This window comes from Acinonyx jubatus, chromosome D4 (assembly GCF_027475565.1).
Source record: "Acinonyx jubatus isolate Ajub_Pintada_27869175 chromosome D4, VMU_Ajub_asm_v1.0, whole genome shotgun sequence".
NCBI classification, from domain to species: domain Eukaryota; kingdom Metazoa; phylum Chordata; class Mammalia; order Carnivora; family Felidae; genus Acinonyx; species Acinonyx jubatus.
The window spans coordinates 82,044,763-82,071,949 of record NC_069391.1 but is presented as its reverse complement, the minus strand read 5'-3'; the positions used below and the strand labels follow the sequence as shown (position 1 = coordinate 82,071,949).

The window sequence follows — 27,187 nt, the reverse complement described above, 5'->3', positions numbered from 1 at the left end:
TTTCCTTGGATCGAAGAACTGGGATCATCACCTGTGGGTGTGTGGAAAACTCCCTTGGGCCTTTCCCTGCCTCTGCTGGGATCAGACCCCTCTTCAAGGTACTGAATGGGCACTCAAGCCTTTGTGGGCAAGCGTGTGCCCTGATGAGAGCTGACTGCGGCTGTAAACCGCTCGTGGTGAGCCCACAGACAAAGCCTAGCTCAATTCCCCCTTTTTGGCAATAAGCACAGAAGAGACCCTTCTCCCAAATCTTCTAAGGCCGTCTGGCATTGCCATTTTACCCCCAAGAACCTCTTGGCCTTAAGCAGGAGAACTAAAAGGCGTGCCTTGATCCTGGCTTTGGGTCAATTGTAAATTAAGGTTTAGAGACCCAAAGCCCTGAAAAAATTGTATTTCCCCTCCCTACTTCCCCCTATGGAATTCAAAATAAAAACAAAGTTAGCTTCAAAAATAAATGTCAGGAAATCTAACAAAACTTTTGGTTTTTCCTTCTGAGGCTGTTTATTTCGGTGTCTCTGCTTTGCTGTGCCCAAAGCGCATGCCTCACCAGCCATTGGTGAACCTGGCACAGTTTGTGTCCACAAATCACAGAGTCTTGCCGGGTCTTGTTTACTCAGCCTGAAAAGGGAGCATGAATGGATTTGCCTTGGTTACACAAGTACAGAGGGTCATCGGCCATAACTCCTCTCACCAGATAAATGGGTTTGACAACTGTGGCGAGCACAATCTGTCTTTCCCGGCATCCTCTTTGTTCCAGCCCAGATACACCGCACAAGCAAGTTTCCCTTCAGCAGAAAGCTACCCGAATCTCATCAGCAGGCAGTGATTCAGGCTTTCTTTGAAGCGGTGCTCTTCTTTGGTGGATAGTAAATCATTTCCTTTGCTCATAAACAAAAGTGTTTCTTGGTCAGTGAATACTGGCGGTGAAAGTGGAGGTTGCCTGTGACCTTCAGGAGAAGGCCCTGGACGAGACTATGCCCTCAAGCAGTATCAGGAGGAGACATTGCCTGGGCTCGCCACCGCGGTCGTGCATTTTTCCTGGGGAACATACGTTCTGGGTGGTTAAGGGGAGGAATGTGGCTGTTTTAGCTCTCCTGTCTGCTCTTGGATGATTTCAAGTTTGACATCCTCACCCCAGAAAGAGAAACCCTGTTCCGGATGAAGTGAGGGAGTTCTCCGTCCTTTGTTTTTGCCTCCCAGGAAAGCTGAGAGGTATGACAAACTCTGGAAGGGTAGCATTTCAGTTCCAGAATGCTTAGGTCTTAGGAGAGAAAACAACGAAAGGTTTATGAAATTCTTGCTTTGTGGGTTGTGTATGCTTGTTTATTTTATTTTGCTTTGGGTTTTATTTCCAAGCATTTCTGTTTGTAGAAATCATCATGGAAGGTGTTGTTTGGTAACTTGGGGCCTGTGTACTCCAAAGTTAATGATGGGCAGATGGGAGGTAATGAGGCTATGAGAGGGTTTTAATATGTAGGTTTTATTATTTAGGTATGGTGAGGCCAACAGATTAGGAGACAATCGCCACCGAAAAGATGGCGGGTTAGTCATTGTTCCCAGGAGGACCGGGCATGCCGCTCCATTCAGGGCCACAGGGGGAATCACCAATTATGAGGCAGAAAGAGTCGGGGGGAAATGTGGGTAAGAGCTTTTATTACCAGACTTAGCAGACTGAGGAGACTTAGGATTGGCTAGTTTGAATAATTTTGGCAGGCTCTGAGGCGGAGGGGCTGTTCCTGGTTGTCTGATACCTGGCCCTTGGGTGATTAGGGCCAGTGGACAGTGGCCCAGAATGTGAAAGTCCCATAAAGGAGATATTTGGGGATGGGACTTGGGATTGATTGGTCTGCATATGAAAGGTGTGTTCATAGGGCACCTATTTGCTACCTCTAGAAATTAGCTAACCCTGGGAGGAGCAAACCCTTCCACTATTAACAAGGCCACAAGATGTCAAAGCACCACAATAAAAGCTATGTGTCATATGGAGAGGAAAAGACAGAAACACAGTCACTTTTCCAGGTGTTTGGGGGCACCAGGATTTTGGCCCGATGTCCCATTGTCCCACCATTGGGATTTGGAATCAGACACCCTTGGCCTTGAGCCCTTGGCAACTTAATCTGTAAGCTTCAGTTACTTTTCAGTCATATGGGGATAGAAATACTTTTTATTTCGTAGGACTGTTGTGATAATTAAATGAAATCATTCGTACAGAGTGTTTTGGACAATGGCACACGCAAAGTGCTCAATAAATGTCAGCTGTTACTAATATTGTTCTTGCCATTATTTTTATTAATAGCAGTGGAGACCAATTTTCTGATCACACGAAGATCAAAGAGTCTCAGACTAGTTAGTAATTTGTTTTGTTGGGGTTGTCCAATAGTCCTATTCTATCCAAGACAGGGTGCAATTGGTTGGTTGTTCCCAACTCATTTGCCAGAGAGAAAGGATTTGAAGACAAGAGCAGGTGTGAGACAAAGGGTGGGCTCATCGGAGAGAAGATTGTGGGATCTCTGTTGCTGGTTGTAAGATAAGTGCTTGATGGCTTCAGAGTATTAAATGCAAAAACTTAGCCCTACGGAAGAGGTGTTAACAACTTTTCTCTACAAAGGGCCAAATAGCAAATACTTTTAAGTTCTGCTAGCTGTGTTAGTTTGCTAGGGCTGACGTCATAAAGTACCGGAGGCCAGGTGGCTTAAACAATAGAAATTTATTATCTCCCAGTCTTGGAGGCTGGAAATTCAAATTCAAGGCATTTACAGGGTTGGTTTTCATCTAGGGGCTGTGAGGAAAGATCTGTTCTTGACTTCCCTTCTTGGTTTGTGGATGGCCGTCTTCTCCCTCTACTTCACATCATCTTCTCTCTGTGGATGTCTGTGTCCAGATTTTTCCTTCTTATAAGGATACCAGTCATATTGGATCAGGGCCCACCCCAATGAGCTTACTCTAACTTGATTGCCTCTGTAAAGACCCTGTCTCCAAAGAAGATCGCTTTCTGAGGGACTGGGGGAGGGTCAGGACTCCGACATGAATTTCGAGGAGGTCACATTAGTCATATGGAACTGTGTTACCAGTTCTCAACTGCCATTGTAGCACAAAAGCAGCCACAGACAATGCGTAAATCCGTGAGTACATTTACTTACGGACAAAATTTGGACTTTGTGTACCTTTCACATGTCACAAAATATTCGTCTTCTGATTGTTTTTAACTGCTTAAAAAGGTAAAACCCATTCTTGTTCCTAGGCTGTATAAAAACCAAGTGGTGGGCCAGACAAGGACTACAGTTTGCTGACCCTGCCTTTCAGGTTTTTAAACTCAGCACACTATTTCTTGTTACATTCAGTGAAGCATACATCAAAATGAGTTTGGCTAAACAATACATTTTAGAAAAGGTAAAGTGACATTTGTATTTGTGTGTATGTGTGTGTGTGTGTGTGTGTGTGTGTGTGTTTATACATGAATTTTCCAGCTTTAAAACAAAGTATCAAATATCTCCGGAAACCCCCAAACTTGACGTTCTGAGATCGAACTCCCTGGCTTTTGGTCGCAAGGGAGCCTGAAAGGAAAATGTCTTAGAGCATGTTTGTATTCGTGAAATCAAGTTCCTTTTTTGGGCTTCAGATTTCGTGAAGCAAGTTTCCTTCTTTTTCCTATCCAAAGCAGTTGCTTACACATGATTTTCAGATGGGCAGCACTATATTTAGGAAGAGAAAGGAAAACTACTAAGGAAGAACTCGTGGATACATGGGATGAAAAAAGGAAAGCATGAGAGAGAGCCCTGGTGAATACCTGGAACGTATGGGAAACATGTCCATAGGTGCACAAAGCCAGGAGAACCTTGACATCGTATTTTGGGGCAGAATGGGGCTTCCAGGAATTGGTAACAGGCACTCTTGCACTTCAGATGCTTTATCGGTCATCCTCAAACCCACTCCCCAAAGAAGCCCCACATCCAATAGGAAGCAACAAGTCTATGATTGCTTTTTGTTCCTTGCTTGCTTCTAGTGACAGCCTCAGAAGTTACAGTCAGGATGGCCGTTGTGGTGTTCAACAAAACCTAAGACACTTTCGTGATGATTTACTAAGATTTTCCAGCTGTACTTTTTATACTGTGTGTTTTCTACTGGGTTTAGCCACGTGGGCATTTCCATACTGGTGAATCAAGACTCTGGCCTTGACTTACAGTCACATAGTATATCTCATTTCGATACTGCTCAGAAGTTGCAGGCATCATCCTTTTAATGGATAAGATTCTATAAAAAGTTTAAAAGCGGCTGCAATTTAGCGTGTTTCTATCTGTGTTCTAAGCTCTTGATACCCAAAGGACAAGTAGCATCAGCATCATCTGGTTGCTTCCTAAAGTGCAAAGTCTCAGGCCCCATCCCAGACCTGCTGAATCCGACTCTGCATTTTAACGAGCTGCCCCGGTAATCCGTGTGCACACTCAAGTTTGAGGCATCCTACTGCGACGACCATCGGGATCCTTATTTGCCCCTTGACCAGAGCAGAAAAATCCCTCTAAACTACTAGGAAGCCAGGTGATTGGCCTCTGCTGTTCCCTCCTCCTTCCAGAAAATCACAAAAAAGCATAGAGCACAACTCAGACAAGTGCTGCAAGACCTTTGAAGACCTGTTTCTGCTTCTCAGAATAATTAACAAAAAGAGAAGCAAGAAAGTCAGTTTCACTTTGCGTCTCCATAGAAACCCTGCCTTGCTTCAACTCCACAGTGTTAGACTGTGTTTTCTTCACACAGTTAATATCATTCGAACGGAGAGATCCAAAATAACCCAGGGAGGAGGTAAAGAAAGTTCTAAGTTGATTTTACCAAGATAGGGAGCCTTCCTAAAATTGTGGGTAGACAGTCTAGCACTATTTCTATCACTAGGTAAAGGTCAATCATATATATATATATATATATATATATATATATATATATATATATATATAGTGTGTGTGTGTGTGTGTGTGTGTTTTTATTTATTTTTGAGAGAGAGAGAGAGAGAGAGAGAGACAGAGCGTGAGCAGGGGAGGGGCAGAGAGAGAGGGAGACACAGAATCCGAAGCAGGTTCCAGGCTCCCAGCTGTCAGCACAGAGCCCGATGCGGGGCTTGAACTCGTGAACCACAAGATCTTGACCTGAGCCAAAAAATCGGACGCTCAACTGACTTAGCACCCAGGTGCCCTAAGTATTTTAAAATACTTGAGGGTTATATGGCAGCTATGTCTTTTTTTTTTTTTTTTTAATTCAAGTTAGCTAACATACAGTGTAGTCTTGGCTTCAGGAGTAGAACCCAGTGATCCATCACTGACATACGACACGCAGTGCTCATCCAACAATTGCCCTCCTTAATACCCATCACCCATTTAACCCATCCCCCACCCACCTCCCCACCAGCAACCCTCAGTTTGTTCTCTGAACTGAAGAGTCTTATGGTTTGCCTCCCTTTCTGTTTTTATCTTATTTTTCCATCCCTTCCCTTATGTTCATTTGTTGGGCTTCTCATATTCCACATATGAGTGAAATCTTATGATATCTGTCTTTCTCTGACTGACCTATTTCACTTAGCATAATACACTCTCATTCCATCCATGTTGTTGCCAACGTCAAGATTGCATTGTTTTTGATCACCATGTAGTATTCCATTGTATATATAACCACATCTTCTTTATGCATTCATCAGTCGATGGACATTTGGGCTCTTTCCATAATTTGGCTATTGTTGAAAGTGCTGCTGTAAACATTGGGGTGCATTCAAATCAGCATTTTTTTATCCTGTGGATAAACACCTAGTAGTTGCAATTGCTGGGTCCTAGGGTAGTTCTATTTTTAATCTTTTGAGGAACCTCCATACTGTTTTCCAGAGCGGCTGCCCCAGTTTGCCGCCAGTCGAGCAAAAGGGTTCCCCTTTCTCCGTATCCTCACCAACATCTGTTGTTGCCTGAGTTGTTAATTGTAGTATATGGCAGGTATGTCTTAAAGGCGAAGTTCAAAAGAACATGTTCTTTTGTCAAACGTGGAAGAAATGTTCAGCCACCGCACTCATAAAATGTGTATTAACTGTCCCTAAAGTCCACCGACAGTCTTTGTATCACGGAGAAGAATCTCTTCGAGTGGAGGGTCATTTCTATTTGTCAGTGGATGTTACTTCTTCTTTTTTTTTTTTTTTGAACATTTAGAAATTTTTTTCATTTTGGAGAGAGAAGTGTACGAGCTGGGGAGAGGGGCAGAGAGAGAGAGAGAATCGTAAGCAGGCTCCACACTCATCACAGAGCCCATTACAAGGCTCAATCCCATGACCCGGGGATCATGACCTGAGCCCAAAGAGTTGAATGCTCAACCAACTGAGCCACCCATGTGCCCATCGAAGTTAACGTTTTTAAAAGAAGCCAAATATCGTTCGCAGATTCTTTAAAAGAAATCCTAATAGTCATAGTCTGGAAAATATTATAGTGAGTATCAACGGAAGAGAGATGTTACTTCTGATTGCAGTGACTTTGGGTGCCTTTCAGTCAAGGAGCTGAGAACACTTTTGGTATTCTTAATCTTTTTAAAAAAATCGGATCTTCCGTGAGAAAAGATAGTATGAGTTTCATTTTATGGACAAGGAAGCAGAAGCCAGAGAAGTTGTTGTCTGCCTACCAAAGGTCAACCTGTTGGGGTTAGATGCTTGAACACACACTTCCACCCTACTCTTCTAGCAAGCCAGGCTTCCTGCTTAAAGAATAATAATAATAATAATAATAATAATAATAATAATAGTGTTGATTCCTGTACATGGGCTAGATAGAAAGCTGTGTGTTTCGTGTTCTTTGGTTTCTTATTCTCATCATAATCCAATATGGTAGGTACTTAGCCATCCATGTTTTGTAAGTGAGAAAACTTTGGCCCTGAGAGTTTAAATTACCTACTATATCTAAGCAGTGTGGCTGGTATTTGAACCTAGACTCTGCCCCCCAGAGACCATGGTCTTAACTAGGGTGCTATACCCTGTGCTGTCAAAAACTTTGGGGATGTGCACCCCAAATAAATTCGAGTCACCGGGGTGCCCACCCTTCGTCTGGCATACCGTCGGTGCCCCCCAACCCATCCTCTGAGAATGTTCTCAGATGCAATCCTTGAGCCTCACAGTTCCCGAGTAGTGGGAAGTCTAGTCTAGCCTAGATTTGCTCCTCGTGCAAATCCGCCGGCCTTCCCTCAACGTCTCCAAGCTCCGCCTCGTGAGAACGTCTATTTCAGAAAAAAAGAGGAAGGTTTTAGTTAGAATGTCCTAGATTTCCTGGATAACATAACCAGGTAAAATGTCTACTCATTAATATCAAAATCATTTCACTGCTTCTGCTCCGTGACTGCTTGCTCCGTGGCAGCAAATTCAGAGGCCAGCGAATCCTCGATTAGGGAGTTGAAGACAATAGGGCACAGCAGGGATGCCAGTCACACCCAGCTCTCTCCAGGTTTTTCCTTATTAACAGATGAGCCCAGCATTGCCGTATTTTCTGGATTTTTAGAAACCTGGATTTTTGTATAAAATGTGGTTTTTAAATACTGGTAGGAAAATGATCACAAAACAAAGCCAAACCCCGTGTGAAGGACTTTCTAGTAACCGTGGGCTAGGCGATTCAATCCAACCCTCCCTCTGGACCAAAGAGGCTGAAAGAAACACATAAAAGCATTTTTGGAAAAACATCGGTGACCAATGATCTGATAAAAGAGTAACAGAAATAGGGAAGGAGTTGGGGCTCAGGGAAGTGAGCCAGAACACTTTCTATGCTAAGGCATTTGCCCATTTAGGGGAGGTGCCAGGAATAGCCGCTTGTGGAAAATTACATACGTGTCGGTCCCGGGCCTCAGGTCTAGGTGGAAAATCTGGTCTATTACCACCTGCCTCTGTTGCCCGGAGGACTAACCGTGAGAGGGTCAGATAAGAGGCACACCCGGGTGACAGATTGATGTGTGGCTAAAGGAAAACTGGTTAGAGTTAAGAACTCACCAAAAGCAGAGATCCTGGCACAACAATGCCCGTTCTAGATTGTAAACTCAAAGGGAATCATTCCAAAAATAAGAGAGTACAGATTGCAGTCCCGGGGGTGATAAATCCATGACTCTGAACTGCTAGCTGCCTCAGAAGATGAAGGAAGCTATTCTTAGTTACTTCTCTGAGTAATTTCTCAAACAAAATGGCCAGCCGACTACGAAGGATGAAAAGCACTTGAAGAGACAAAACGATGTGCACAGGAACCGATACACATACAGGATAGAGGGTAAGCAACATGAAAGATACAGTGAGGTCTACCAGAATTTAACTGGGGTCTCAAAAGGAGAGGAGAGACTGGGGTACTGGTAAACCTGGAAGGGATAATAGCTGAAGGTTTTCCAGAACCAACGAAGGAAATCAACCCACTGGTTCTAGAAACCCAAGCAGGATAAATAACGATAAATTCACTTTGGGACACATCAGACTAAGACTGCAGAATATCAAAGACAGACCACAAGGGGAAAAAAAAAATCAAAATCAAAGACACAGTTGTTTGATTGACAACTAATTTTTCAAAAGCGACATTGAAAATCAGAAGATGGAAATAACTGACAGTCTAGAAATGATGTTTCTAAAATGAGAGCAGAGTGAAGACACTTAGACAAACAAACGCTGAGAGAACGGGCCGCCAGCAGACGGACCCAAAACAAGGTCTCAAGGACATCCTTCAGTTAGGGGGAAAATTACCCTCCATGAAGCCTCAAGCCTGCTGCAAAGGAAGAAAAAGCAAAGAAAGGCTGAAAAGAAGGTTGATTTATATAAACATTGACTGTATAAAACATTAATAAAAATGCCTTTGGTGCTGAAAATATTTATCATGTTCTTGTATAACTCAGAGGAAAGTAAAGTTGTAGATCATTATTAGATTTTGATAAGTCAAGGATTCATCCTGTGATTTCTACGGAACCATCACAAAATATAAAAGGAAAGGGTTTAATTTACAATCTAAGAGAGGAAAACACAGAAAACACAACTTAAAAATCATCCAAGAGAAGAAGGAAAAACAGGTGGGTCAAAAAGCATGTAGGGTGATAGATTTTTAAATACAAATCTATTCATTATTTCTTTAAATGTAGTTGAAATAAATGCCCTAGGGAAAAGCCAGAGTGTGGATTTTTAAAAAAAAAGACAGAAGCTCATTAAAAGAGACATATCTTTAAAAAATTTTTTTTGATGTTTATTCACTTTTCTGAGAGACAGAGAAAGAGAGAGCACGAGCCGGGGAGGGGTAGAGAGAGAGCGAGACACAGAATCTGAAGCAGGCTCCAGGCTCCGAGCTGTCAGCACAGAGCCTGACGTGGGGCTCGGAACTGTGAGCTCATGACCTGAGCCGAAGTCGGACGCTTAACCAACTGAGCCACCCAGGCGCCCCTAAAAGAGACATATCTTAAACAAAAAAAAAATAGAAAATTTGAAAGTTCAAAAAAAGTTAAAAGATATACGAAATAATAACCAAAAATCTAGCTCTGTTTATTTCAGATAAAGGTCTAAAGTCTTGCTAAAGGTGAAGAGGGAGTCATCAAAATGATCAAGGGTTTAATTCCCCCGGTTAGACCTAACAATCCTACAATTATAAAGAAGAAAATGGACAAAACTGTTAAGAAATAGAGAGATGTCCAATCACCCTGGAATATTTTAGCACACCTCTCAGGAATTATTAGAACAAGTAGAAAACAAAAATTAGTAAAACTCTAGAATATTTGGACATAGAGTTAACATGCCTGACTTACTGGGCATGCATAGATACTCCCCCAAACAGTATCAACATATAAAGGCCTTGCATGTCACAGGAACACATCTAAAAATTATATGCTGGGGAATGAAATGATACAGAGTACTATCACAAGGGCAATTAAGTGAGAAAGTAGTAACAAAATGGATACAGGAAGCATTTGGTGGCATGCATTTTTAAATCATCTATTTGTGATAAAAAAACTTTCCGGATAGAAATAAAAGGAGAGTCCTTTAAGCTCCTAAAAGGTATTACTACATCTTGGAGGCAGGCTCTCTGTGCTGACTGTATTTCTTGGTAACTAGGGAGGACCATTTGATGAATTCATTTCGAACTCAAATAGGCTGGGGCTTCAGAAATACGACCACCAGCTTTACATAGAATTCGTGTGTGTAACTTTCGTGGGCTTCCCTGTGATTGCTGTGTTTCACGATTCTTTTTTGGTTTCTTTGTTGGCTTGTTTGTTTCACAATTCTTAACAAGGCACTTTTCAAATAGCGCACCTGGAACAGAGAAACCTTTAAAGCCATAAAGACAAATAGATTTCAAACATTTTTGGAAGATGGAAAGGTCCGTCTAGGGTCGTGAGATACAGCACAGCTTTGTAGTTAGAATCAAGGCGCGGACTGGGTTCAGAGCTCAGCTCTGTCGCTTGCTAGCTGAGCTGTGGGACTTTGAGCAAGCTATGTAAACGCCTCTGAGCCTCAGTTTCCTCATCTGTAAAATGGGGATAATACCACCTACCCCATAGGCCTTTATGAAGATGAACTCAATACACGAATTAGAGTTGTAGCTGGCACATAGTGGGTACTCAGTGTCAGCTGTACAAAAATCACTAAAGAAGAATCAAAACGTCAGAACCCAAGGCACATTCTATAGATGAGGGCAAAAGGAAGGATTTCTTCCTCCCAAGATTTTGGCAAAGCCGGTAAATGATTTCTCCATCTTGCTGTGGAGGCAGTCCTGTTGCCTGTGACCTAAGCCCAGCCGGGAAACAACATTTTCTGGCTTCTGAGCCCGCTGAGGCACGAGCAGGCGTGGATTTGATGTTCGTATGTGCAAGCTGCAGGTTTAGCCGGCGAGGCCTCCTGACGGCCTTCAGAGACAGAGCCCAGCATGCAGGGCCGGGGATGCTGCTGGCAACCACAGGGTCTCTCATTTCATGTTTACAACAACACTGTGAATCAGGAACTATTCTTAGCATCCCAATTTCAGAAATGAGGCACAGAGAGACTAAGAACCTTGTCTGGTAAGTGCTGAGGCTGGAATTAAACCCAAGCCCGACTGATTCGTGCATTCACCCGACGTAGCGTGTGCTCTCCTACTTCGCTTAAGCCTGGGCTGCTTTCCTCCCCTAACGAAGAGTCAAGCGATAGAGCAGCCTAAAGCGCTGTCTAGACTTCTTACCTTTTGCTCTGGTCAGCTACTGTTGGTTAACAAATCACCGACAGCAATGATTTCAGTGTGCTCACGGCCCAGAATTTGGACATGGCCCAGTAGGATGGCTTACCCCCTGCTCCAGGATGTCTGGCGTCTTCCATGGGAAGACGAGAAGGATTGAGAGGGACTCACGTGGCTGGGATCTGGAATCTTCTGGAGGCCTCTTCACCGTTTGGCCAGACTTGTACACGCAGGTCTTGGGCCAATGTGGCGAAGAGACAGGGCCTTCTGTGACCCAGCCTTAAAAGTCACGTAGCAACACTTGTGTAAACTCTATTGTTTGAGCGAGCTTTCCAAGTTTCAAGGGAAGAGGGACAGAGATTTTGAGATCTCTCTCAAAATCTTTGAGAGATTTTTGAGAGAGAGAGAGAGAGAGAGAGCGCACATGAATGGGGTATGAGCAGAGAGAGAGGGAGACAGAGAATCACAAGCAGGCTCCACTCTTGTCAACAGAGAGCCCACCACAGGGCTCGATCTCATGAAGCGTGAGATCATGACCCGAGCCAAAGTCAAGAGTCAGACACTTAATTGAGCCACCCGCGCACCGCTAGACCCCCACCTCCTAATGGAAAGAATTTTAAAGGATTATGCAACTGTGTTTTAAAACTAACTACCCTATTCTTATCCTTCTAGTCGGCTTCAGAGTATCAGGTGCAATAAAGATGGCCCCACATCTAAAAGCCAAAGGTGGTTCAGCAGCATAGAATTTCCAAGGCATATTCTTTCTCCCTACCACCTGATTTGGAAGTTGTTTTCAAAATGCATTTCCCACTTCATATCAGCGACTAGTGTTTTTATCGTCAAAATGGACTCGATAATGTCATGGTGACCAACAACTCAAAACTCTCAGTGGCTTAAAACCACCAGAGAAAACGAAGTTTCTTATTCACATTATATATTTTCCATAGCTTGGGATTGGGGGCTCTCCTCCACGTTGTTTGTCCTCTAGGGTCCAGGCGTCTGGAACATGGCTGGTTGCTGTAATCAGAGAAGCTTTGGCCGAAAGCGAACATGTCTCCCCCACTTAAAAAAAAAATTTTAATGTTTATTTATTTTTGAGAGAGACAGAGATGGAATGCGAGTGGGTTAGGGGCAGAGAGAGAGGGAGACACAGAATCCAAAGCAGGTTCCAGGCTCCGAGCGGTCAGCACAGAGCCTGACGTGGGGCTTGAACTCATGAACCGTGAGATCATGACCTGAGCCGAAGGTGGTCGCTCAACTGACTGAGCCATCCAGGCACCCCATGTCTCCTCCACTTTTAACCCAATGGCTGGGAATTGTCAAAAGGCCCCACCTGGCCATAGAAGGACCTGGAAGCTCAGTCTTCTGTGTCAGGGAGCAGAGGAATGCTGGTATTAATGTGTGGCGTCAGTGGCTACCAAAGTGACCGACTACTGGGAGGTTACACTTATCATTTTGAATAATCTTTCTGAGCCTAGGCCTATGAGGGCTTTGGAACCAAATATTTGTTAACTAATCTTTTCAAAACGTATAAATGTGAGCTAGCTTGGATGAACGTGAACCAGTATGTGAATACGTTCAGATCTGTTACACAAACCGATTTTAAAAGTCCGACGAATACGTCACATCTGAGGAGACGTGGGAGGCCAGGTGGGGTTCCCAGCTGGCTGGGGTTTCATGATCCTGAAGTGCACCTTGAAGAAAAACCCATAACTACCCATATCGAAGAACCACTGGTCTTCAGAAATACCCCATAGTCCTGGCATAAGTTCACCCTGGGGTCAGAAATTCAAATGACAGATAACCCACCGAGGTGAGTACGACAGCCAGGCATGAAACAGAGGGAAGTTGTTGGTTGGAACTGGCATGCCATCTAAAGGCATCCAATTCACATTTTATATATTCAATAAAACCTTGGATTGCAAGTACCTTGCTCTGCGAGTGTTGCGCAAGAGGAGCAAACACTTCTAATAAATTTTAACTCGATAAACGAGCGATGGCTTGCAATACAAGTCGTACGTGACGCCGAACATCACACGATCGCAACTGAGCCGGTGGTTCTTGAAATTCGCCTTGATATACACGTGCTTTGCATTACGTGCATGTTTGTGGAACTAATTATGCTCGCAAACCAAGGTTTCACTGGACGTATATTAAACAGTATTTTAAAAATGTCTATATAAATTTTGTGCCAGCAAAAAGAAGAGGTAACAGAGTAGATTGGGTGGCCGTGGACCTCCGCTTTGCATGCCTCCATGTAGCCTCGGGGGTGGCTTTGAAGGTGCTCGGGTGTTAGTTCTGTTCAGTTACTGGTTTGTAGGAAGACAGCAGTGCTTACACAGCCCCGCCCCCACTGGGTGCCATGCTTGTTCTGAGTGTTTCCTGTTCATTAGCTCATTTCCTCCTCACAGCTACTCTATGAGGTCCAGGGCCCCCTATTCTGTGTAAGGAGCATTAAGGCTCATGGAGGTTACCCAAGCTCACACAACTCACAAGGGGGAGGGCCAGGCACTTTGGCTTCAGAGTCCCTGCTTGTAACTACTCTTCTGGACCACTCCTTAGAGACTAAGTAGCACGACACTCTGTTAAGTGTGGTTTTCAGACCTGGGGATGTATCACAATCACTCCGGGAGCTTGTGAGGACTACACACTCCTTGATTGGTCGGTCCCCAGCTTCGCCAAAATGGCGTCGCCATGGCAGGAGCCCAGAACGGCCTCCCCGGTGATTCCTTCCCTCATCCTCAGGTAACAGTCTTCTGACCAACCTTTGGGAGATTTCTTTGGAAACTTTTAATGGATCCATAAGGATCCAGGCTTCCCGGGATCTATATGCAGAAAGCCAAGCCGAATCCCATTATTGTTCCAACCCTGGGAACCATGTTTTTAAAGACTGATTGATTACCTGGACGTTGGCTTTCAGAAGTGGTTGGAACTGAAGTAAAAATAGGAGGCGAATGCTTACAAGGAGAGTCCGTTGAGCAACACCAATGGGACAGTGCTGCTTTTTTTTTAACCCCTGCTTTCCATCGTGTGGTCGGATTTCTGCTAACAGTTCCATGAGTGGTGATAGCCGGGTGGGCAACTGTAGTTTCCCTCTATGCGGGCAAGTGTGTTCCACACCAAGGAGACCATGGAAGTCTGTCGTGAATATACCCAACGAAGAGAACTGTGGAAGACACAGTAGGGACACTTGAGGAGGGTGGGCAGAAATCATGGTGATGTGAATGAACCAACTAGTCATTCCTTTCACATCCTCTCACGATGTTTTCGGTGACAGAAAGGAGGCTAGAAAGGGAGAGGAGAGGGAAGGAGTGACGGGTGGGGGGCAGTTCTACAAAACGTGAGCTGTCACATCTTGCAGGTTGGTTTGTGTTTGCACCACAGGACAATGACGGGGCAACGGGACTCTGCCTGATGCCTGGCAGCGATGTCCACAAACGCTGGTCATTGGTGTTGCTTTCTCCTCCCCGCACCCCCACCCCCCAATCTCCATGGGATTCTTCCAAGTGTGGAGCCAAATGGAGCTCACGTTTGAACAAATAAGAAAACCGTCTTTGTGACTCTTCCGTTTTACTTTGGATCTGTAGCGTAGGGACGCCCTTTCACCTCCTCAAGTCCCAAATCAACGGTGAGAGTGGAGGGGTTGGAGGAGGAGGAGGCTGGGCCTGCCTGGCCACGGTGGTTTCTAACCAGGCTTGTCACTGCGGTCCCAAAGTGCTGGTTTAGTTCTTGCTTCCAGTGAACTTCTTTGGGAGTGTTTTGTCAGCGTCTGTCTTGGGGTGGCTCTCTCTCTCCCTCAGAAGAGAGATTCTGCAGAGGCCTGGCCCGTGATGTTGACAAGATAGATGGTTCCCTCGGTGTGGGGCTCAAAATTCAGATTTATGTAGTCATTTTCCACAGTCTCCATTTGGCCAATTTTAGTTCTGTTGTGGATCAAGACAGGTAGATGTGTCAGACGAAAGAGGAATTAAAGTCAGGGCCCTCGTACGGATTATAATAAAGAGCAGAATGTTGGCAGCGTTTGGCATTTTTGCTTAATTTTTATTAGCCAAAGCGTATTTGATTTTATCTTCAGTAATAAGTCCTCTTCTCGATGCCCCTCCCAAATGGGTTTAAAGTAGCCAGTCATCCTTCTTACCTAAAATCTGGGCTATTGTACCCCAGGTGGTGTCTTAGAGGGCACCCTCGTACAAACTGGAAAAACCATCTGTGAGAGTGGGTAGGGTGAAGAGGCTTTCTCCTCCCCGCCTGGCATGGATAGCATCTTTGTGGGAAGACAGGGGCGCCCCTTTCCCTGGGAAGATGCGGCCCTTGGCGTCTTCTGAGATGGGCTTGGGACGGATTTCCCTCCCCACTCACCCCTTTGGGCAGGAGCCCTTACAAACTGGCCTTGAGAGTTACAGATCCCTGTCCTTGGCTCTCTCTCTGTTACATTGTGTGTATTCTGGATATATATATATTTTGTGTTTATTTATTTATTTTGAGAGAGAGAGAGTGCGTACGTAAGCAGGGGAGGGGCGGAGAGCGAGAGGGGGAGAGAGAGAATCCCAACCAGGCTCTGTGCTGTGAGCGCCGAACGCAGGAACCGTGAGATCATGACCTGAGTTGAAATCAAGCGTCGGACCCTTAAGCGACTGAGCCCCCCGCAGGCACCCCGTGAGTGTTCAGGATTTAAAGGGCAGTGGAATCAGAAACTTTTCCAGTGCTGGGATGTTTTGGAAACAAAGTCCGAGGATGACTCCAAGTTTATAATCCTCACAGGTATGGCTGGCTGCACAACTCCTGAGATACAAGGAATGTCACATTGTCCTTGTATTGCACAGAACAGACAGTCTCCAACTTGGTCAGCCCTCTCTGAGTTGGCAGGAAACTCAGTAGCTTCACAGAGTAGAGCGTGAGTCCCGTATACTCAAACGGCCACATGAGGCTCCCTCCCTTTTCCAAAGCATCTAAGACCACGCAGAAGGGACGGAGGCACGGAGAGGGTGCACGCTTTCCTGGGGAGAGTGCAGGCTTCTGTGATCGGCGGAGCTCTCAGCTCTCTGTGGGTTGTCCCCACTCTCTGAGGCACTGCTCTGGGCAAGGGCACAGGCTCTTTTCCCCAGTGGCCCTTGCCACTGCCCACTGCCCTCCTCAGTGTTGTTGCATCCAACAGGGCCCACACCGTCACCATTTCCAGAATGCAGAGTCCTTTCCCTTTACTGTCTTTCCGGAATGGACAGCTTTCTTTTGAAGCCTTCACCCCAACCCTAGCATCATCTTGGTACTTGGTGCTAATTAGAATCCCTCAAGAACCTATTAACTCTTCCCAAGCAAAGAGGGGTTCCTGGCTTAAGAAATACGAAGCCCGGGGGCGCCTGGGTGGCTCAGTCGGTTAAGCGTTGGACTTCGGCTCAGGTCACGATCTCACGGTTTGTGGGTTTGAGCCCCGCATCAGGCTGTGTGCTGACAGCGCAGAGCCTGGAGCCTGCTTGGGACTCTGTGTCTCCCCTCTCTCTCTGCCCCTTCCCTGCTCTCTCTCTCTCTCTCAAAAATAAACAAACATTAAAAGAATTAAAAAAGAAAGAACATGAAGGCTGGACTCTCCTTTGGGTTGAGGAGGAGGCTATGGGGGAATGGATGGACAGTTTTGTCTCTTCCTAGTGAAGCTTCCTGATGAAGAGGCTGCCAGACACAAGGTTTCTCAGATCATCCACACATTAAATGCTGGAAAGCTCACCTCATCACATCATTTCCCAAACCTGCCATTTGTTTTTTTGTTTGTTTTTTGTTTTTTGTTTTTTGTTTTTTTTTTAGCATCTCTAACGGGCAAGACACATGCCATGAGGGAAACAGACATATGTAAGAAAAGCTTTGCCTTCTAGTGGCTTAGAATTTACTTGAAGTGTGCAGAGGAAGAGAGAGGAGGGCAAACAACTCCACAAACTCCCGTAAATCAAGGCAAAAAGGAATCAGCCGAGAAGCAAGGGAGCAGTCTAGAGAATGGAGGGAGCCTCGCCAGGCAGGGTAGGATAGGAGGTCTCGGCAAGGCGGCCTCGAGGGATGGGTGAGATTGCACCATGGTCAGCTCACGCCAGGCAGACATGGAGAAAGAAAGAGGGGTGGGTGGGCTGCCTCAGGCTGAGGGGTCACCGTTTCAGAGGTGCAAAGGTGTGAGACAAGGAGAGGCAGCCGATTGAGGCAGTCATTTGCTGTGGCTGCTGTAACTCAGTCCCAGAGACTGGGTGGCTTCAAACAACAGAAATGGATCTCTCCTGGTTCAGGAGGCTGGCATTCTGTGATCGGGGCGTCGCACTCCGTCGGGAGGCTCCGCGAGAGAAGCTTCCTTGCCCCCTCCATCTTTTGGCAGCTGGAACCACGTCTGCCTTGTGGCTGTATCCCCCCCACCTCGGGCTGCGACTTGTCTCAGCTCCTCTGTGTGCCTGTATGTGATCTCCATCTGCCTCCCTCTTCTGAGGACAGCAGCGATTGCATTTAGGGCCCAGCTGGAAAATCTCCCCATCTCAAGATCTTTAGCTTACTCACATCTGGAAAGAACCTTCCCCCCCACCCCGCCACCCCACCTCAGGTCACATTGATAGACTCCAGGGATTAGGACTGACGTCTTGGGGGCTGTTAGTCTGCCCACCAGAGAGAGTGAGACCCAGCCACCCAGAGCCTAACAGCCATGCCAAGAGGGGCTGAGAATGGCCTCGGAGGGATCATCGGAGACTTGTACATCAGGGCGTCAGGTGAACGAGTCCGAGTCCCTAAAGCTCGGTGTGGTGAGGCTGAGAACAGTCAGCAGCTTCCTGCAAGCCAGGGGTGGCAGAGGAGGGAGCGATGGGGTGAGTGGGGAGTGGGGGGTCGCGGAGCCACTGTGCAAATACGATCCGTGGGACTGGTAGCTGCTTGCACATGGGAGAGAGAGAGAAAGACGCACCGAAGAGCACTTCCGGCCCAGCCTTGGGAGAGATTTGGTGGGAGAGGCTGGTGCAGCCATGAGCTGATCTGGTGAGGAAATTAATTTTGGTTGGCCAGAAATGTTGTTTTCTAAGGGGAAAAAAAAAAAGCTTTTTTTCTCACTGGTGGTAGAAAGCTGGGCAATGCTGGTCCCTCAAAATGACCCAAGAGAAACAAGTTGGGTGAGTTTATTTGATCAAAGTGATTTTGTTTTCGTTTGATTTATTTTAGAGCCCCCAGAGACCAAGGGTTAGCTCAAGAAATCCAAGGGTGAGTCCTGTCACAGGGGCAGGTCCTGGAGGCCAGACCTTGAACAAAGTAATAGATCCAGGCCCCCTGGTGGGAGTTAATGGATCTTTCCTTTAGAGATTACTGGGATTCACACCGGGTTTTTTTTTCTTTCTGCCAACTCTTTATTATTTTCCTCTGTTGTCTTTAATCTTTATTTTTCCTGGTTTCTTTCTTTTAATTCTTTGTCATCTTTCCCAGAGTCCCTGCCTTGGCATAACCATGGCGCCTTATACCCTCGTGGCTAATTAATTCTAACCTTGGGGTTAATTTCGCTCCCACTGGTAACTGCCTCATTCTTTCATTACCTATCAGTTTAATCCCCGAGGGAAAGAATCTGATCAGCTGGGTTTTGTCCCCTGTTATCTGGAAGGTTGCTGACCAGCCTTTGATGGCCGACTGTGAGTCAGGGACCCGCTCCTGGTCTGGTCAGCTGTGGCAGAACGTGGAATTGTGTGATGTCAACAAGAACGCCAAACTTTGAGGGGCGCCTGGGAGGCTCACTTGGCTGCAAGTCTGACTCTTGATTTCAGCTTAAGTCATGATCCAGGGGTCGTGGGATTGAGCCCCACGTCGGGCTCCACGTTGAGCGTGGAGCCTGCTTGAGATTCTCTGTCTCTCTTCCTCAGCCCCTCTCCTCTGCTTCTGCTATCTCTCTAAAATAAAGAATTTTAAAGACATTTAAAAAAAAAAAGAAAAGAAAAGAAAACCGAGCTGGAGCAAAGAATTCGGCAGGCCCAGTAATCAGCACCTTGGAGCAGCGGTTGGCAAAGTGTGGGCCCTGAATCCCGAGCAGCAGCATTACCTGCACCTTGTTAGAAATGCACATTCTTGGGCCTTTCCTCAGACCGCCTGGCTCAGGAGCTCGGGGAGGGGACCAGCAGTCTACACGTTCCCAGACCCTCCCCGGTGATTCTGATGCACGCTCAGGTTTGAGAACCACTGCCTTAAACCAAGCCCACAGCATGTGGACTAAAACGAAATGTTGGCCTGAAGTCAGGGGTGGGGGGCAGGCAGATCAGCAGGAGTGGGGATGCCAGTGGCCTCTAAGAATCAGGAGCAGGTGGCATTTGTTACCGGTTCCTATCTTATTGACTCTAGAGGGTCCATGTCTTCTGTTGGTCAGGGAGCTGCATTCTCCGGGGTTGTAGTACCTGCTCCCCACCAGGAACTCGAAAAAGTGCTGTTATCCCCTCCCTCCACCCCCCCATCCTTCCCACACCCACACCTCCCTGACCACAAAAGTCATGTTCCTCCTTCAAGACAGGTCCAGCGCAAGGTTCCCTCCACAAATTCTGACAAATCTGACTTCATAAGTGATGTGGTTTTTTTCTCCAAAATAAAAAAAAATCAGTTAACTATTTACTTTGAGTCTTGTGACATCCGGATCATTTACACTTTTCCTGTCTATTGGTTAGGGGTGTGTTTTTGTGGCCCTAATTTACACGCATATGGATCAAAACCACCACCACAGCAACATAAAGGAGGAGGAGATGGGAGAAACAGTGAAAGGAAAAACCCACTCTGTCCCTCGAGGGAGCACGAACAGGTTACAGCCTAATACAGGACAGGGCTTAGGGTGAGGTTAGCTAAATGCACAATTTAAAAAGGCACCCAAAACTCAGCAATCAAAATAAATATTGCAATGCGATATTTTAAAAAATCAACATCAGCGCTGGGGTGCCTTAGCGGCTCAATTGGTTAAGCAGCCAACTTTTGATTGTGGGTTTTTGATCTCACAGGTTGGTGAGATCAGGCCCTGAGTCAGGCTCTGCCTGGAGCCTACTTGGGATTCTTTCTCTCCCTCTCCCTCTCTCTCTCTCTCTCTCTCTCGCTCTCTCCCCCCCTCCCCCACTCATACACACGTGTTCTTTCTCTCTCTCAAATAAACTCAAAAAAATCAAAATCAACGTAATTAAAACCCACGATAAACAAAGCATCCGAATTTTAAGTAGGGACATCCTCCAATTCCCTCTGCAGCCCAGTAGGCTTATTAACTAAAGATGGTAGGAAATATCTCTCCCAACCGTCCAAGATGGAGGAAGACATTGGAGCCACACTGAGGGTGCTGTTGGATGGATACATTGCCATCCATTTGCAGCAAGAGACGTACTCACTCCTTCTTGCTCTTGAGCATAGAAAAACTATGTCAAGCACTTCTGAGAAAAAACAGAGATGTTATATTTCTCATCGATTAAAGGCTGTATGAGCTTAGTCCCTTTATTCATGAAGAGTCACCTCGGACCTTCTAACGCATTCACTTAACCAGAAACACTCTTCTTCTTACTGTCCCTCCTGCTCTTGGTCAGTGCAGATGGCCGGTCCGTCCCGTCTGACTGCTCAACTGAGCTGGGACTTGTCCGGTGCAGTGGGTGACGACCCCACTGTTCCGTCATCCCTCCCACTTCGCCCCTTTCATCCAGTCTGTTTTCCCGGTCATTCTTCGTGGTCAGGATTGTGGGATGGAAAGAGCCGTCAAGGAGGCATCACTATGTTCTTTGCTCAGCCACCAAACAGACGTGTGACCCTGGGCCCAACCTGGCTACTCTCTGTGTTTCCTCATCTGTGACAAGAAGATCTCAAAACTCATGTTCTTCTCTGCCTCTCGTGCTACCTCGGAAATCTCACATGCGTAGGCTTCTAATTTTTAACTCCTTGGCTCACTATTCATTCTCAGGGCCTTTCCCATTGTCTCAGGAAAATTAATCTCCCTTCACTCTTTTTCTTTTTCTTTTTTTTTTTAATGTTTATTTTTGACAGAGAGACAGAGCATGAGCCAGGGAGGGGCAGAGAGAGAGGGAGACACAGAATCCGAAGCGGGCTCCAGGCTCCGAGCTGTCAGCACAGAGCCCGACGTGGGGCTCAAACTCACACACTGGGAGATCATGACCTGAGCCGAAGTCGGACACTCAACTGACTGAGCCACCCAGACACCCCTCCCCTCTTTTTCATGATGCATGGGGGATGATAGAAGCGTTTGAGGTTCACATGTATAGAAGCTGTGATTTCTGAAGAAAACCATGACAGCAAATGTCCAGTGATCCTTCCACTTGGCCAGAGCACCCTGCACGATGGTCACAGAAGGTCTCTGTCTGCCTCATCATCTTCTTTTTACCAAGCTGATATAGCCGCTGATATCCATTGAATACCTCCTAAGTAGCAAGCACTCTTCTGAAAAGCCCTGAGTTAAACAAAACTCCTGCCCGCGTGGCATGACCAATTATTCTAGAACATATATATTTACTTTATACCCTCAGGCAAGCAAAAAAGACATTGCTCTATGATCCTTAATTCATGACTTGAAGCAACCATTCCACATTTTAATCTTGGGCATTTTTAGGGACCTGTCCCAGAACTCTGTAGGGTCATACAAACATCTGAAGACTTTCTGGGTTGCTAGAAAATGGGTGAAAAGACCTCAGTAGTGTTCAGTCCATGGTGATCATCACTAATGTCCTTCTTCCCAAACCCTCACAGTCCCTTGAGGGTAGATAACTTCACAGCTTCTGTGCTGTGTTGGCCTGGAGCTCTCTGCTCCAGTTGGGGGCCCCCATGTTCAAGGTCTTCCTCATATGGAGTCTCCAAAATTGTATTTCTTTCCTTTCCTTATGCATAAGTACCACTGAAGCCTTTTTCTCTGACATGATCAAAGCGAGGGACAAGTGCTTGATTCATGAGTCTAGAAAGAGTTAAAAGAAGTAACTAAGCGCATACCTTGACCATTGTATTTTTAGCCCCAAACACCAAAGTATATATTTATTGTTCAATATTTTAATAGTGATCTCAGACCTTTTCTTTGAACATGAGCACGCTGTGTGCTGGTGTGATTATCTTTCTTAAGAAGATTCCCACTCATTATTCATCAGTAATGTTTGCCTTTAATTTGTTTATAGCTAGCGGGAATTTAAACACACTTGGGGAGCAATCTGAAGAAAGTTTTTTGTACATTTTTTAAAATTTAAATTCAAGTTAATTAACATCCAGTGTAATCTTGGCTTCAGGAGAGTAGAACCCAATGATTCACCTTGTACATATGACACCCAGTCCTCATTCCCAAAAGTGCCTTCCTTAATTCCCATCACCCATTTAACCCATCCCTCCAATCACCTCCTCTCCAGCAGCCCTCAGTTTGTTCTCTGAGTTAAAGAGTCTCTTATGGTTTGCCTCCCTCTTTTTTTTTTTTTAATTTTATTTTTCCTTCCCTTCCCCTATGTTATCTGTTGTGTTTCTCAAATTCCACACGTGAGTGAAATCATTTTCCTCTTAGCATAAGACCCTGTCTTACCATTCTGCACACTTTCTATTCTTCCCCAGTGTTTTGCTGTATCTCCCTCACATTAATTTCGCAGGATTAGCTCATTGCCATTACCGAACTCTTTCCAAAACATTCAACTTAATTTTCATAGAAAGAACTCTTCCTGTGTATACTCACATCTCACTGGTTTGCATACAGTTTCATAATTGCATATTCTGAACAAGCATAACAGGTATTAACTTATTTAGGAACAAACTTAACTGATTGCTGATAAGCACATAATCCACTCGTTAGAGGCTCAAGTAGGTGAGCAGATTAGAAAGTGATGTACTAGTCACAGCTCCTGTGCTGGTGACCCCATTCAGGATGTTTTACAGAAACAGAAAGCTTAGGTTTGTTTGTCTCCCAGTTCGGTGGAAATCAGTTAAGAGAATGTGGCAGTGTTTATAGCATTGGTTAAAACTGTGCTTCCCTATCACCTGGCCAGTAGATGCCATCACTTAAAGATGTGGAGTTCAAAGTTTTTGATCTCAACCCTTGCAACGATGTGAAGTCAAGTACGTCTTACTTTTTCAGTTCTTGAAGTGCCAAGTTCAATTTCACTGCGTTTTCTTAAATAGACGGGATGTTGGCCCTAATCCTAGCCCTAGATCTGAGGGAGAAAAAAAAGATATGGCATATATACACAAGAGAATATTACTCAGCAGAGAAAAGAATGAAATCTTGCCATTTCCAACAACACGGATGAAACTGGAGAGTATTACACTAAGCGAAATAAGTCGGAGAAAGACTGTATGGTTTCACTTATATGTGGAATTTAAGAAAAAAAGGAGAAAGCAGAATTTAAAAAAGAGAGAGAGAGAGAGAGAGAGACAAACCAAGAAACAGACTCTTAACTAGAGAACAAAGTGATGATCCAGAGGGGAGGTGGGTAGGGGGTGGGTGAAATGGGCAGTGGGGATAAAGGAGTGTGCTTATGACGGGGCGCCTGGGTGGCACAGTCGGTTAAGCGTCTGTGTCCGACTTCAGCTCAGGTCATGATCTCACAGTCCATGAGTTCGAGCCCCACGTCGGGCTCTGTGCTGACAGCTCAGAGCCCGGAGCCTGCTTCGGATTCTGTGTCTCCCTCTCTCTGTGCCCCTCCCCTGCTTGTGCTCTGTCTCTCTCAAAAATAAAACATTAAAAACATTAAAAAAAAAATCAAGTCTTATTCACTTGTCACTCAGGACTACCCTGTGTCTACACTCCACTGAGGACACACTGGGCTATTGTGCTTGTTCTCGGGCCCTGGGCATTTGCTTGTGCTCTTGTTGTCCAGTTAGAACACATATGCTCCCTTCATCCCTGTCTCTGTCAGGAAGAGGTGAGGGTTGCAAGTAACAGAATTCTCCTCTCCCCTCTGAAAATGACAGGCTTTATTCTCCTCAACACGGTATCTTTGTTTCTTCCCTTATGCCAGTATTTCCCAAATGTGTCTTTTATTGGTATCCCTGTAGTAGTATTTGTCCTGAAATGGTCTTACTTTTCTTTCACTTCAGTACTTATTTATTATGGAAAGTTTTCATCTACATGAAAAAAAAAAAAAAACAGTATCCCTTGATAAATAAAAGCTCACCACAAAAATGAATCCAATAAAACCTGCAATGATAGTGCCTTCTATCTAGATAATGCTTGTCTGAGGCACGCTCTGTTTTGGTTAATGCATTAAAGAGTTTCTCCTTGATGCATTAGGAGCATTGAAGAAGAATGGAAAACAGAGTAACTTTCTCACGTTTTGTAGGTAACGCCATGTCCGTGAACCATCTAAAATAACTTCCCATGTCATCTATGTGTATGTGTACGTGTCCCACACTCTGGGAAACGATGCCTTACTCCTGTGACCTGATAAGCAGCTAGAGGGCAAGAAATGATTCTCTTCTGCGTGTCCTTTGCCTTTCTGGGGACCTATTGCTTAGGTCTCTAAACCACGCTCCTTCTGGGGGACCTTGAGGAGCCTTGTGAGCCACCGTGTTATTTGATGGGAAGAAATGAACAATTCTTTCTGCGGCACTGGCCGATGGGTTGGTCTTCTTCTCTTGGAACATCAAGATAGTAGGCTTTTCAGGCCTGGGGTCACAAGCTGGAGAATGAATGTTTTTCCTCAAGTTCTGGTGCACGTACGTGTTTTGGGGGTGTACGTGGTGTCAGGGGCGGGGAGTGTAGCAGAGGAAGACTGTGGCGTTTTCTGAACTTCCTTAATTCACAGAGTTCTGTTCATGAAATGCCCCAATGCTCTGGGAACTGAGGTGGTAGGTTTGCGAGTGAGATCAGCATTTTGGGGGGGGCCGGGACAAGACTCTGGAGACCGTCTCCTCCCCAGTGTCCCCACCCTACTCCCTCCACTCTCCTTTTATGGAAGAGGAACCAGGGTCTGGCAAACAGGTGTCGCTCCAGCTATTGACTCTGCCTATAAGCTGCAAATCATACTTGAATCCAGACGCTTGCGACAGAAACCAATCACAGCAGCCCTCCTGTGACTGATGTGAGTTGTTCACAGACTGTTTTTCCTCCTTTTCCAGGCAGTGCTGAGCCCTCTCATAGCCATTGCGCTGAAAATCTCCCAGATTCATGAGAGAACCGGCCGGAGGGGCCCCACAGTCATCACCTGAGTGGAGGAAAGATCAGTGACGAGGGCCAAAAGAGAGCGCTTGGCGGGACATACTTCACCCACGCCTTCTTGCTACCTGTTTGTGCCTTTTACGACTTTGGGGAAAAAAAAAAAAAGATAATATGTTTATGGGGGGGAGGGGCGGGGGGAGGAGAAAAAAATCTGTTTTGTTTGGGTTTGGCTCAGTTCCTCCAAATGCAACAGGGGCTTCCGTTGTCTGTTAAAGCTGCACTATCATTTGGTATCCCTATTTTAGCATGCAAAGGAACCTCACCTTTTGAGAAAAGAGCGGGCTGGGAAGGTGTCCATCCTGGCATCTGTGCGCCGTTGCTGTCCGGTGCGGAAAGGTGCTGAAATCATGGTCAGAGCGCAGTGCCAGAACTAAACTGACCCGAAGGCACAGGTGCCCCTGGGCGGAGCTCAGAAGACTCTCCGCGGCGTGGTGGAGGGCTTGGCTCTTCATCCTGGGTCAGGTCTCCCGTGGGGGGAAGGTTGAGCCCCTCATAGCGCACCTCATGCCCACAAGCCACCGTATGTCCCCTTCCCCCACCCTCCCATCCCCCCGGAGTCCCCAAGCCGAGTTCTCTCACGCCTTCCAGAGCATTCTGCAGATCACAATGGCACACTTCCAGCGAAGCATATCAAAAGGGTGTTTTCCTCTCTTATTTTGTAAATATTATTTTCGCTATTAAGCTGGCTGTGTTCTTTCCAACTCAGCCAATCGTCGTGCAGGTGGAGAGCGGTTTCTTGGCAGGACTCTGCAAATGAGTGCCTGTGGTCCCACCAGCGCTCCCTTGACGCCATCATGTATGGTGACACGGGGGTTTACATGAATTCCTCCTGGGAAGACAGAATACCACCATGTCCACTGTCTCTCTGACTTTCTCTCTCTCTTATCTTATAAGTGTCTATTTTAATGCAATCGTTTGGACATAGTTCACATCTTACCGCGGCTGTAGAAGGAGACAATGTGATGGCGTAAAAGTGGGGAATAGAGTACTTACTGGGTGGTGGTTATGGGCCTGATGAGGGGTGGGGGGCCCCTGATGGAAACCAGAAGGTCACAACTGGCTTGCTTTGCCCAGGAGCAGGATATTGCAGCCCTAGCAGCCTCCGTCTGTACTCAGCCAGGACACTCGGTATGGTGCGTGGGACCTGTTTGCATATGTTTTGCTTCCTTGGGAACAGCACTGTCACTTACCCCGTCATCAGCACAGATGACGTGATGCGCTTTGACTGTTAAGCAATGTGTTGTTGCTGTAGTCAAGACTCGTGCAAGCAGGGAGATGTTCCCAGTAAGGGATTTGTTTCCACTTTCTATCTCTGCTTCTGTCAGAAAGTCGCTAGGACACTTAGTAGCCAATAAAAAAGAAATTCCTTATTTCAACCTTTTGCACGGATTGTGGATTTTTGCTTGTTTGTTTCACCATATTGGTCACACTTTGCTAAGTCTGTCTTTCAGAACACTCCCAAGGGCTGGCTTTCATTAAATTACATAGATGGAACCAGAAAGGGCAAATTGCTCAAAACTGCCCTCGGGAGTCAGCAGAAAAATAAATTGGCAACTGGCATTTCATCGTTAAGTATCTTCATTCTGTAATAATGGAGGGTGGCTTGGAACAGAGATTCTGAAGTTATGATATTTGTCAGCGACGAGCGCAATTTGCCTTAAAGCTTCGCTTCTCACTGGCTTTAAGCGGATGCCTGTGTCGGCCATGTATTCACTGCGCGGCTCTGTGTGGGTCAACACACCTTGGATGCATTATTAGGCTTACCTCCTAGGTCAGAAAATAGGTAATTTTTCTCAAGTTGCTGAATTTTTGACCATCTCTAAATTCGAGGTTCAAATGTAAATCCTCATTTACAAATTCTGTTTTTTTTTTTTTTTTA

At 45.8% G+C, this 27,187-nt stretch overlaps 1 protein-coding gene across 1 annotated transcript in view; it reads left to right on the top strand.

The window, feature by feature from the left end:
- The window catches only part of PGM5 (phosphoglucomutase 5), a 179,423-nt gene extending 152,739 nt beyond the window's left edge, over positions 1-26,684 (top strand). Inside the window, exon 11 of the mRNA XM_027041085.2 lies at positions 25,209-26,684. Within this exon, the coding sequence (XP_026896886.1) occupies positions 25,209-25,298 (90 nt within the window). The 3' untranslated portion in view covers positions 25,299-26,684. The remainder of the gene's footprint in view (positions 1-25,208) is intronic.
- Positions 26,685-27,187: the final 503 nt, after the last annotated feature.